At 36.9% G+C, this 13,806-nt stretch overlaps 1 protein-coding gene across 3 annotated transcripts in view; it reads left to right on the top strand.

The window, feature by feature from the left end:
• Nucleotides 1-13,806, top strand: part of mapk8ip1b (mitogen-activated protein kinase 8 interacting protein 1b) — a 54,000-nt gene that overhangs the window by 333 nt on the left and 39,861 nt on the right. The window contains exon 2 of one of the 3 annotated variants that reach the window (XM_024296172.2): nt 1,071-1,206. In XM_024296172.2, the coding sequence (XP_024151940.1) occupies nt 1,130-1,206 (77 nt within the window). In that variant the 5' untranslated portion in view covers nt 1,071-1,129. Of the gene's footprint in view, nt 1-1,019; nt 1,207-10,744; nt 12,176-13,806 lie in introns of those variants that run through there. The other 2 variants (XM_036216647.1, XM_024296173.2) reach the window with 2 other exon arrangements.

The following is a 13,806-nucleotide window of genomic DNA, read 5'->3' on the forward strand; positions in this document are numbered from 1 at the left end:
GTATAATATAAAAAAAAAAATTGTATAATCATTTTGATATACTAGGCCTTGAGTAATACATTAGAGTATTTATAAAACAAGATTTCTACAAGAGTAAAAAAAGACTGACTTATTTCATGTCTTCTGAAAATGTACAATAGCAGCCTCTAGTGGACATCTTGAGACATTACAATTCGAGTAATATCTAATTAAATACACTTGAAAGGCTAAATCTCAACTATATCTTAGGAAAAGACATATCAGTTAGATTTGCTGCACAAATAGATTGAGTCTAAGAATCCCTTGTTGGAGTGCTGGACCCAAAATAAATATATTCCCTGGCATTGCAGAAAAAACACATTTTTTTAATTACATGAAAAAAATTACACAGCTCAAATTTCATACAGTTTTTTTTTTGTAATCTAGGGAAACAATGTATTTAATTTTGCTTTAAAGTGTAACTTAAGTTCATAAAAATCAATCAAATAAAATTTAAAGCTACTTGGTATTGCACATGTTCTGACATATCACCACTATTCAAATGTAGATTATTTATCACTTCTCTACATGTAGATTTTTAATAAATTATGTTGATGCTGCTGTGTTTAACTGTCAATGTCCTTCTGACCTTTTGTATTACTCGTCATTTGTAACTAACACTGGAACATTTACAGAAATGTTCATTAATTGGCTTGTGCACCGTTGCTGTTCAAATTAAATATTAACAAAATAAACATTTTTAAGCCTAGGCTACCTTACTATAAATAGATAAGTAAAGAATTGGTTTGGTTTATACAAAGACAATTATGGAACACAACAACACAAAATAAATATTACTTATTATTGTATTAGCCAATTATTAGTTTGAAAATAATAATAATACTAATAACATAGTTTACGTTAGATTTTATTAGAGCTAATACAAACAAATAAATATAATAATAATAAAAAAATGACTGGATTCCCAAATTTTCAAGTAAAAAATTGGATTTACGATTGATGTATTTATTTGTGAACACATCAGCGCAGTAGCCATTTCTCCCACAGTCTCTGAATGCATCACGCTATAGCGGCATCGCTGCACCTTTCAGGTGTCTGCGCCTCGCGGCTGCTGGGAGCGGAGTCTGCGGAGACATGACAACTCGCCGGCATGGCGGACAGAGAGAAGAGGAAAAACTCCCCTCCTTCCAGCCGCAGCGTCCCGGTGAACCCTTCGGCCAGCCGCAGGTGAGCGAACGAGCGCGCGCGCGGAGGATGGACGAGCTCCACGTCCGCCCGCGGGCGGCTGTTTGAAGTACGGCGGCTCTGGAGGCTGCTGAGGCGGAGTGAGTGCCGCGCGGGGCTCAGTCGGGCTCTGACAACCAAAGCAGCTGTGTTTTAGCGTTTGGGCGTGTCTGCTCTCTGGGGACGGAGACGCTGCGGGAGCGTGCAGCGTTCACAGGGCATATGTCGCATTACGTAGGCTACTTTTTCTTATCTGCTTAATCCTTTCAGGCCTGTGAAACATCAGCTTTTTATCACACAAATAGCTTGTTATTGAGCGTCATTTGTGTCCATTCTCCTAGTATCCCCCCACACTCTCATATTTTGACATTCTCATAAATATAATTGTGAATTGTTACTGTGATTTTTTATTTTTTTTTTTTTTACCAGGTTAATTTATTTCATGGACAGTAGTTGAGGTATATTAGTGCTAAGTTGAAACCTGGTGAAACTGAAGTAAATCTGCATCATTATGACTTTGACTTGAGGGTTTGTTTTTCCACAATTTTGATCTTATGTCTTTGAGATGTTGGGTTTACTAACTTCAATGCACTTTTAAAAAGTCATAACCATAAACTCCATGAACTTCAGCTAAACCAACCAAAAGCAAGTGTTGCAGTTCTGGCTAAAAAGACGGTGGGTGATCAGTGAATGTGATCCATTTCCTCCAGTGAAAGATGAAAACAGAGACACACCCACATGTAGCCAAAGCCTGTCCTAGATATATTAAGCTACATATGCAGCTGGCATTTGATACCGGTTAAAAAAAATGGGCTAAACATGCATTCTTGAACACATGATCAAAGTCAAAGTTACTTTATGTTTCCGGTAGGAACTTCCTTTGCATCAACACAAGACAGAGTTAGACAATCATCAGTAAAATCCATAAAATCATACAAATCAGTAAAATCGAATACTACAATAAAACCAGTAACGCAAAAACAACACACATACCCTGATGATGATGATGATGATGATGATGATGATGATGATGATGATGATGTTCACACTGAACTAGCAGGGAGGGACTTCTTCTTTTAGTTTTTTTACTGTTTTTTAGCACATGTTCGGTAGACAGTTGGAAGAGACGGTGCAAATCTTGCTCCAGGCTTTTTCTTTCACAGCTCTATTTCGACACATATTTTGATATATGGTGTCACATTTTTCCTTCATGACGAGTTTTCAACCGGATAGCACTTCCGTATGTTTAAAGGTATCCATACATCATCAAGAAATCGGAGTCCCTGATTGGTCAAAATTTAACTGGCCACAGATTTTGTACGTGGAGCCCCAAAACAGTAGACAGTTGCGTAGTTATGCGGGAATTTGAGAATTTTAAATGTGGAAGCACAAAATTTTTCATTGAAGAGGCTGCTTAAAACGCCCGTTGCCAAGAATGGTATGCACAGAAAATATGCGCAAGTGATAGAAAACAGTTGTTTTACGTCTCATACAGGGTTGACCCATACGGGTGCTGCAGTTTAGGGCTTACACTGAAAAACTTCAATGTAATCTTTTGGTCATCTAAAAAAGTCTTAAATAGTTCATAGTTTGACTGCACTGGAATCATCCTTATGAGGTCTAGATGACCCTATCCTTACATTTACGTATGATCCCTCCCATGACAAACGTGGACAGGATTTTATGTCTTTATGTCTGTATGTCTGTTTAGTAATGTCTCAACAGTCAGGCCGCACATGTATTACTGCACCAACAAGGTCCTAGTGCAGTGTGACGGGTTTGGGGGTGTTGAAAAAATGAAAAATGTGCATGACTTGCTTGTGTCTCATCTACTTTAGTCTTATACCTACTTTACCCTTATGTGTTGTTTAAGAGTTTGTTATGACCTGCCAGTAGAAAAAAAATATGGGCAAAAATGCTCTTCCAGTTCACTGGAATTAAGATCTACGATCTTAATTTTGCGTGGGCCACTTGCGTACCCTGTACAAATTCACCCCTTTTTCGCCCATAGCCTCTGAAAGAGAATTTGTGACTAAGGCTTTACATGGATGTACAGAATAAAAATATGCACAAAAAGCAGATGTCAGTGGCAGCTACAGAAAAATAAATAAAACATATTTGTTCTTCCTTCACTGCAGAGCTCCACCTGACTAAAGAAACTAGGTCAAATAATCCACAGCATCAGGCTTTCCTCAGTCCAACAGCGGCCATATGTTGGCACATTTTTTCCCTGTCAACTTTCCTGCTTCTGTGTGTCATGAATTAAACATGGAAGCTGCTGCTGCTGTTTGAGAGGAGAGAGTCAATCAACTATCCAGGTTATTACTACTGCTGCTACAGCATAAGTCCAAAAAGAAGAAAACTAAATGACAGTTATGGAATACTGAGGTTGTCTATTGAATTGTGCACCAAGCTACATTTTTAATCATTTTAGCATAGAAATAAAACACACAGCATTCAGCATTAGATAGATATAGAAACGATTCACATTTTTATTCTTTATGGATTCATATCCATTTCTGTTTTGAGTTTATATTTTGGTCTTTACAGGAACATTAAAAAGGAACACCTAAAGAAATAACTTGTGCAACACCTTTACTCTGCTACTGAATCCACTGCAGTAAGCAGCGTCCAGGATTGGTCATTCATCATAAAACCTCTGCTTTGGTATTTTTCTGCTGATCAGAATTGATCTGGTCGGTTTAAAAAAATGTTAATCATCAAACTGATGGTATAACTTGTATGGTAGAAATATACACTACTATTATTGTCATAATGTTGAGGACAAACAAGCTCAGTACAATAAAGCTCAGTGCAATAAAATGATTTTGCAATCTACAGATCAACAGAAACTTCTCAATACTTGTAGTCAGATCATGCTTTTGAGCAGCTGAAACTTCAGTTTTAAAGAAAGTTAGAGGTTTCATCTGATCAAACAAAGACCTGTGGAACAATCCCCTCAGGACAAGCCAGATGAATCGTAGATGCTTGGGCCCTAAAGAAGTGCAGATCACCAAGTTGACTATTTGTCGACTGAAGTACACCACCACAAAGGACTAGGAGTGAAGCTAGTCCATCTTTAAATGAACAAACATTTACATACAGATGATTAAGAATCAGTGCAAACAATACAAATATATAACTCTTTCTTTAAAATGATTCTCTGTCTGACTCGTAAGTTATTACTGCTATTGCCTGAAAATTTGTATTAATCAGATGCAATCTGTAAAAGTGATTTTAAATCAAATTCAGACTTCTATTAATTCTCATACAATGTTCTTTAGTACAAGATAATTCAGTGTTTTTCTACTAGCAGTAAACGTTGGTCTCAAATAGGATCTTGGCTGTTTAGAAAACCAGTTTCATTAAACTTCAATGGACTGATCCCAGAAGTCCTACTGAACACCTAACAGACTGATCATTTCATATGATCAGGATGATTGAATCACTAAATATTTCCACAGATGGATGCATATTATCAATTTTTTTTAAATGCTTGATGGTATTTGCACGTATTTTTGTGCAACCAGCACAAAAAGTGATGGATATTCATGTTGAAGGTGCACGTTGCTGCATTGCCTGCACGTATTTTAAGTACGTCCAGAGCTGAGTTTTGTTCCTGGCCGCATGTATTTAAAGTTAAAGTCCCATTAACTGTCATGTGTTCTCCACATTTGATCCATCCTCTGCAAGAGCGATGAGCTGCAGAAACAGCCGAGCTCAGGAACCATTTGGTTGTTTAATCCTAACTGTAACCATAATCCTAACCTTGACCCTTCCTCCGGGTCCATGCTTCCATGGAAAAAATTCAGCACTGGCCGCATATATTTAGAACATTTTGTGCGAATACACACTTTTTTTTCAAAATACTAATCCTGCCAAACTGTATTTTCATTTCCTCTCTTAGATCATTCACAAATCTAAATACAAATGTGAACAATCCTTTGATATTTTGGGTTCTATTGAAAACATTGACCTTTCATTTGAGCAGATATTATTGTAACAGGCTCTATTTCTTTGATGTTGTTCACATGTAGTTTAAGTGCGATCAGCACAAAAACTGATGGAAATTCATGTTATAGATGCAGCCAAGATACACATCGCTGCATGTTGGTCTTGTGTGGTTTAACTGCACCCAAAGATAAATGTAGTTGTTGTAACAAGAGCTATTTTTTTTCAGGGTATTTTAAGGGGTAATTGTAAAATCAGGAATGTTTACCAAGTGGCAGAGCAAACATTTAAAGCGCTGCTATGAAGCCACGTATTTTTAGCTTTTATAAATTAGTGTCCAAGACATAATGTCAACTCTGACTGTACATATTTAGGAAATTTCATGTGAAGAACAATTTCCTTATATGTTTTTTTGACGGTTTCAAATTATTTTCTTCCTTGTTTACCTTTATTATCTCGCAGGGATCAGAAACAGTTATGAGCAACAGCAAAGACAATGACGCAACAGTCGTTAGTTTTTCTTTACACGTTGAATTGTCTGACTTTACTCTGTTTTAGTAATTTTGCGAACATGGAAATGTAAGCAAATTTAACTGGACAGAAAAGATCTGCTGCTGCTCTACGTCTCATCCCTGAAGAGAAGAAGACAATCTTAATTGCCTTCATAATCAAACGAGCAGCATTCAATGAAGTACCTGTAACATTCTAACTATGACCAGGTTGTCAGAGAGACATAATCCACGACTTGTTTAATATCCTCCATAAGATTTTGGGGAAGCATCTGTGGCACATTCAGCAGGACTACTGACATTTGATCTAAGAGGGAAAAACTAATATAACCATGTAGGACACTTGTAAAATAAATATTGTACAAATTTTGGTCAAAACTGTCAAGATTACCTTTCATTATTGACGTAAAATTGCTTCAAACAGCAGTCAGCTGTGCCGTTCTAAACCATAGACAATATATAACCGGAGGTCCCTCTGCACACTCGCCGTTTTGTTTGACGTCATGTGAAAAGGGTCAATTTCCTCTATTTTTGTCCTCCATCATGAGAAAAGTTCCACAAGAACATGTTAAAAACATCGGAGTGGGTCTTTGAAGAAATTATGTTAAATCAAATAAAATTGTGATGTTTTAAAAGGTAGATGGAACTGATTATTTCTTTTTGGTTTTAGTGAAGCTCAACCAAATATTGATTTTTATCCAACACTATGTATTCTGTCCAAAGTCTATTAAATTCTTTCTCACTGTGAATCCACAATCTGTGGCACAAGAGGCCTAGAAATGTGTACGTCTGTACATGTAAAATCTGCATGATTTTACTTGCACTGCACCCTGATTTTTACTATATTCTGCTATACCAGCTTAATTTCTGTAGAGCTGCTTAAAGGAGGAATAATGTCTGTTTTACAAAAGTTCACATTTGGCTTCCAATTGCCAATCAAGTAGTCTGTAAACTGAGATTACATATTTTCTAGTTATTTTTTTTTTAATCTGAGGGATTTCTATTATTACTTCTTATCAAAATTTCTGCTGTTAGAAACTTTTGCTGCTGACTCAGAGAAACACACATAAAATCCAACATATGCCAATAAAACAGTTCTTTATTCATTATTTTTTAATTCCACATTCCAGTACATATACAGTACAGAGGCAGTGCTTATTCATTCAAATGTAGCCATGAGGAATAATTCACTTGGCAGTTATTTTTAGGTTGTAGCACATGCTAACAGCAGATGTTAGTATGATACTACAAAGAATCTGTTCTACATAATTCAGACCAGCAGACGTATTTATAACATTGCACACAACCATTCATTTTTCATAAATCTTTCTGTTTTTGCTTTAACTTCGGGACCTGTCTGAGAAGATTCATTCAGACAGATGTTTTTGTTTTTTCAGAATAGATTATATAATTTTTTTCTTTGATTATTAAAGGGCACTTTATTTATGGTTTGTGAAGAGCTAGCATTACATTTCACTTTCCTGTTGTGTCCCACTTAAAAAAAGTAGGGAGTCATTAGAGTGTTACCCTGAGCTGAAGCTGACATAGTGAAGAGTAACTGCTCTGTCGGCAGTTCGCCCCCTGATGATTATTTACTACTGTCTCTGGGATGTGCTGACAGGACGGTTTTGAGCTGACAGCACCACCCCTCTGCAAATACAATGCGTGGCCTGCCTGCTCTCCCCTCTGCATAAACAGACCCAGATGAATATATTACTGATAACCTTGTTTGTTGTATTTTTAGGGCTTATTTTTTTATATTTGTTAAATTAACTATATAACATGTTTTAAATGTAAAAAAAAATGACATTGAAAAGTAAATCAAATTAATTTTAGAAAAGTGTATATTCAGTATATAAAAATGTATTAAAAACATATTCGAACTAGCATCAAACTTGATTGATTTTGTTATGAATTGAGTTATAACTTGACAAGTCTTTAAACAAAAACAACTGTGATCTTAGATTCTTTTTCAAGATGCCTATTTGACATGGAGGATATTTGGGGTTTAAAGACATCAGGAAACCGAATTTTTCAATTTCACAATTAAGTACATTTTATGTCTTTGCTGGACATTTATTGACAGCCTCTCAAAAATTTACATTGAATATGTAATATCATTGCCAGTGTTTAAAAATGTATTTTTTAGTTTTCTTCTTGTTTAATTAGATTTTTAAAAATAAGACTGCTTTGTTTAGCTCTTTTTTTCCTTTTTTTAAAATTTTCTTTTTTTGGCATTTCCTTTTTTTAATATTTTATTTTTTATTAAGTTTTCAGAAAACATTAGATTATTTTACATTTTACAAGATAGCATTTTACAAATAAAATACAAAGGGAAGAGAAGAAAATAAGACCCTTGTATAAAGAATTTGTCCATATGAGATGTGCATGTTAACATAGGTAAGTTTAGCTCTTTTTTTCATCCTTATCTTTTACTCCTTGTGTAGTTCTTAAATTTGGGTTGCCCGGTAGTAAAGTGGTTTGGACTCTCTCCAAACCACTCTCTCAATGAGAAGACCCTGGTTCAAATCCTGCCTTGAACTTTCTCTGTTTGAGTTGAAGTTTTCATGATCTCCACATGATTGCATGGGTTTTCTTTGGGCAATCTGGCTGCGTTCACAGTGTACACGATTTACTTGTTGGGGCGCTGAGTTTCAGACATGATCAGAGCTGTGTGATTTAAGTGTCAGGCACGGCATGTCCAGAGTTCAAATACTTGAACTTTGGCAAAGTCGACATCACGTCAACCAATCAAGGACTCAGCTTTGGTTTGTTTCAGTGACTCAATCAGCTGGCAGAATACAAATCCAATACGGTGGATCTCAGAAAGCATTCTTGTCCTCAGTTTCCATCCATTTTCTTAACCTGCAGTTTCCCTTTCGGGGCCACGGGGTTTACATCTCTGTCCCGGCTACTGTTGGGCGAAGGTGGGTGGACAGGTCAGCAGTCTATTGCAGGGCCCATGGGGCTGGAGCAATCGCGCCTCCCATGCCGGCTCCTGGGCAGCTGGCTGGCGGACTGACAGAGAGCCGCTGAAGCAGCTTGCTCAGGTCTCTTGATTTGGGTTGGGCACCTGAATTCAGTTTCAAGTAGGAACAGTTATGATTTACGCGGTTCTACCAAAACCGTGTTTAGTTTTATTGAAGGTCTACTGGTCTTAGGGCATGTCAATCACTTGTTTCTGTTCAGTACGTTGAAGTTCTAGCCAATCCTTCTGCCTTTCCTGCAATAGTGGGCGTGCTCATATAGGACCGCTGACGAGGCGAGCACGCACAGCACTCTAATGTGTGGCCACATTTCACAGCAGATCACAGAAGTTTGACAAGTCACTGTGTCGCATAAGCCAATCAGCAACTCAGCTTTGGGCACATGACATTTTCAGTGACCCTACCAGCAAGTAAAATATTAATCCAATACGAGCGTTTTTGTCATGTCTAAGCACGGCAGTTCTCTGGCTGCAGCCAGCCTCTTGGACTACAGCGCAGCTCACTCCACACGCCGGCAGACAGACGGGTGCTGCGGGGCGCAGGAGCAGCCTGCTCGGGTCTCCTGAAACTGATATTTTAACTATTTTCATCGAGACAATAATGAAAGAAGGTCCCCTACAGTAGGCTCCAGTAACCCCACGACCCTGCACGATACTAAGATGGTTCATGAATGAATGATTCATACGTTTGACACTGCAGGAAAGTCTGATGTGCTTTAGTCTTTGATATACTGATGCACAACCATAATCAGCATTTAAAAAGTAATGGACCCTGTTCCATGCCATGTTCAGTTTATGACTCAAATCAAAGCTATAAAGACAGATTGAGAGTAAAGGGGTTTTAATGTAAATATATATGCTTCTGTCATGTTTTATTACAATTAGGTTTGAAATATTTGATTAATGCAAAAGCAGTTTGTCTATGTGCTGCAACTTTTTTTTGGGCCAACCCTCCAATGGCGTCACTTATGGAAACAGAGGTTCTGACCTAATGTGTTGAAAGCATACAGCTCTGAGCGCTGCTGCTTTTCCAAGGTTTGTGAGATCCTAATTTTACCCAACATTGGTAACATTGGATGGATTCTTTTTTTCTTTCATCTCATTTCCCTCCTCTGTTTCATGAATACTTCCTGCCTTCTTTTCACTACTTTGATTGGAAGCAAATTGGGTAAAACCAACCAACTTTAGTGAGCAGACGTTGACACAGGGGGTCTGGTGCAAACAAACTCACTGACGACAATATATTTTACAGTTAAAGCTCAAGTCCATCACATCTGCACTGATTGATTGTTTAACACATTGAGATTATTTCCACATATGTCAAAATTACATTGTTTTAGATACTTTACAGAATACATTTATAAAATGTATTCTGACTAGTTTTCTGCCCCGATTTGTTTTCCCAGCATAAAGCTGCCCTCAGATTTAAAGGTAGTTTAATGCTTCATTATCCTCTTTGATAGCATAAGAACCATTGATCCATCGATGAATGGAGGGGACGTCGAACACTTGCCTTAAGTTGCTATTCTTCCCTTTTCCTTTAAAAAATCTGTTCTTTACATCTCTTTTTCTTCATTTCCATTTTCTTTTCCATAAGTACTACAGAATTTTAGAGTGACCATAAATGGAATTTAAATATAATTAAGCCTATTACGTGTTTGACCAATCGGATGAAGCCCTTAATGTCAAATGGGACCCTTTTATGTCAGATGCCCGCCTCCTATGCAGACGAGGGTCATTTGGATTATAATTTAATTTATGTTGACTTTTATTTAAATAATAATAAAGTAGATGTGAAATGTAAATGATGTATTTGTTGTTTTTTGCTTTATTAGTTGTACTAATATGGCAAATTATATCATTTCAATATTGAGTATTAATATTGCAGATAGCAAGTTTTTCATATATATAAAATTAGAATGGTAACTGTATTATTTTGTAAGTTTAATAAGTTTTATAATGCTGAAGTCATGCTTTTTCCAAAGAAATGTTGACATTTTATGATAATAAAGTTGTACATGTAGAAAAAGAGTAAAGCAGATTAAGCAACATTATTGAGCATTGTGATGTCAATCTGAAATGTTTGCAACACAAATTAAACAGATAATGTTTGATTTTCTTTGATATATTTTATAAGCTATTGAAAAATACATGCCATTTAAAAAAATTACAATATTTTGAATCATGAATTTGCAACTTTATTCACGTAAATTGTTAATCATGTTTCTTCTTGTAAAATTTCATTTTTTTCCCTCATAATTGGACGACTTTAATTTTGTATATTTGTGTATTTTAATGGTGGCCCCATTACTCAGTCATACAATAGATCTGAGTAGTAATAATGAAATAGAACATTTTACCACAACAAAATAATTAGTTTAAGATTACAATTTCCAAAAACAGTTGATTAAAGCAGAACATACCAAAATTAACAATAAAAATATTTTATTATTATTCAGATTAGATCATAAATGGTTTATCTCAAGCAATCAATAAGAAAAAAAAATCATGTGCAATACAATCAATCATCAGAAGTTTTCATCCATAAAGAGATGTCAAACACAGGATAACTAGACACTAAGAGATTGTCTGAAAGGGAATGGGAAGAAGCTAACTTATATAATCCCGCCCCGGCTTGACCATACCATTTCCTTTACATGTATTATCATTATCCGTTCGTAACTTAAGATCAGATATTTACATCTTTCTAACATAGATTCAGATTATTAGGAATCCTCAAATAACAATAAATCACGACTATGTGAGTAGATATACTGGAAACTGAAAAAAAATAAATAAATAAAAATAATTTTAATTGAATAGAGATGGGCTTTTATTTGCTGGCTAAACGAGGATCTGATGAGAAAATAAAACCTGTATTTTGTTCTTCATGCTTGTAGCTTCAGTGCTTTTGTAGACTTTGGTATTTCTCTTAGAATTTAAAAGACATCAGCTCTAAATTTTCTTTAAACAGACTAATGGAGGCAAAGACAGAGAAGGAAAACGAGTTGTTCATGATCTATGGACCTCATGAATTATTTAGCCCAAAAGTGTTTAGCAGAAAGAGAAAAAAACAAAAACATCTGGGGTGGGGGGCTTCTTTCCGTGCTAATGTCTTTCCTGTTTGGGCTGTCCATGTCAGTGGATGATCTGCTAACACCTGCAGTTTTGTGCAGTGGCGTAGTAAATCTGATGCACACAGCAGATTATATAACACTACTCCTCTCTGGCAGCTTCGGCTCCCCGGCTTCAAACAGCCACCCCATCCATCTATCTCTCCCCCCTCCGGATGAGCAGCGAGGCTCTGAATCGGACTCGTTTCTCATCGACCCGGACAAACTGCACCCCTTTTCCCTCCCTTTCCTCCTGCTCGCTCCTCCCACTCTTCATCCCTCCTTCACTTTCTAAACCCCCTTGCTCCTTCTTGTCCTCCTCTCCTCTTGCCTGTGGATGCTCTCCTCACTTGCGATATGGAATCGGAAGGGGAAGGAGGAGAGGGCTGGATGGAGGACCAGTGGGAAAAATGGTAGGGTATCTTTTTTTCTTCCCTCTCTGGAGGATTTTTTTTCTTTTATTTCTGTTTTGGTGAGCGGCAGCATGGCTGTGTGACCTTGTATGTAAATGCTAGCATTCCCTTTTCCCGTCCTTTTCTTTTCCTCACATTGTGGAGCTCGGGCAGGCATGCCCTTGAAAGAGACCACATGCTTATGGCTGTGTGTTTTGTGTTTTAAGTGCAGAGGCAGAGTGGGGGCATGCTAACCAAAAATAGGACTTAAGAAACCACTGAAGTGCACATGAATTGATGTTCTGGCAGCATTGAGTGTGCAGAAGAGGCACTGTGTGAAATAACACCTGTCTTCACAGTTTGCTGTCATTCAAGTGGAGAATAAAATTTGTTTTTTTTTGTTGCCGAAAATGTAAATCAAACAGGACGGTTCTGGTCCTTGCCTCTGTCCTTGCAGGAGGGCGAAACGGATGAATGGCTAACAGCAGACAGCTTTCAAAAAGGCTGTCAGGACCCTGAATATTTTTAAACGGTTAAAAACAAAACGGCTACATTTATAATTTCATAACGAATACATTTTGGCAAAAGCTTTTTGAAGGGCAAACCCAAATGCTGCTCTAATGTACTTACAGCCACTGTATGTAATGTGACGTGTCAGAAAGGTGTAAACATATGGGTCCACAGCTTCCAGAGAAGTTTTTATTCAATTATCTTTTTCACCTGTTTACTGTTTTAAAAACTAATGTCAAATGTGCTCTCTGGGTGTTGGCGTGCTGCTGAGGGGAAAGCTGTAAGCGACCAGTGGCCTGAATGTAAGGTCATGCTGTCTTTACTCAGTGTCTTTACGTAGGTCACAAAATCAATTCAAGTAGGTTCCATTTACCTAAAAAATGCTGGAGTTTGCCCTAATTCAGCCATTAATCATGTATTGCTGTTCTCATATAATCTTTTTTTACATCACCAACTTTCAACTATGAATGACACAAAGGAGTCCTTATTTACCCTTGTACTATCTTATGGGGTCCAGATGACCCCACCCTTATATTAACGTGTGATCCCTCTCGGGACAAAGGTGGAAAGGATTTCATGTCCTCCATGGATACCAGTGAAAATACAAAATACTTGAAATAAAAATTTCAAAGCACTGTCTTGTGGGTTCCAGATGACCCCACTTCCAATATGGGATGTGCTAAAATATTGATATTGTGATATATCGTGATATTTAGTCCTGCAATTGATTCTCGATAGATTCTCACCAAGTATTGATCTTTTATTTTTGTTTGAAGAGACTGTCAAACGTTGTATTCGTCATCATTTGGTGAGACGTTTCTTTGTTGTCACATGACAGCCTGTCTTGAGCATCAATATGCTCTGACAGCTACTGGAATTATTTCATTTTTGATCTGTTGTTTACAACAATTTTGCTCTAAGCAGTGGCACTGATGTTCATGTTTACTATTGTTAACACTGAATTTTACAGACCATTCAGATTCAATTGGTGTCAATGCCTGTCAAAGACACAGTATTACTAATTTCAGCAATGTTGCAATAAAGTGTCTTTTATTTTTGTCAAAAAATAAGACGCAAGTTGTTATTGTTATTGTGATTGTGTTCAAGCTAAAAAATATTCAGAGACACTTTTTCCCAAAAAA

Source organism: Oryzias melastigma, linkage group LG3 (genome assembly GCF_002922805.2).
Source record: "Oryzias melastigma strain HK-1 linkage group LG3, ASM292280v2, whole genome shotgun sequence".
NCBI classification, from domain to species: Eukaryota; Metazoa; Chordata; class Actinopteri; order Beloniformes; family Adrianichthyidae; genus Oryzias; species Oryzias melastigma.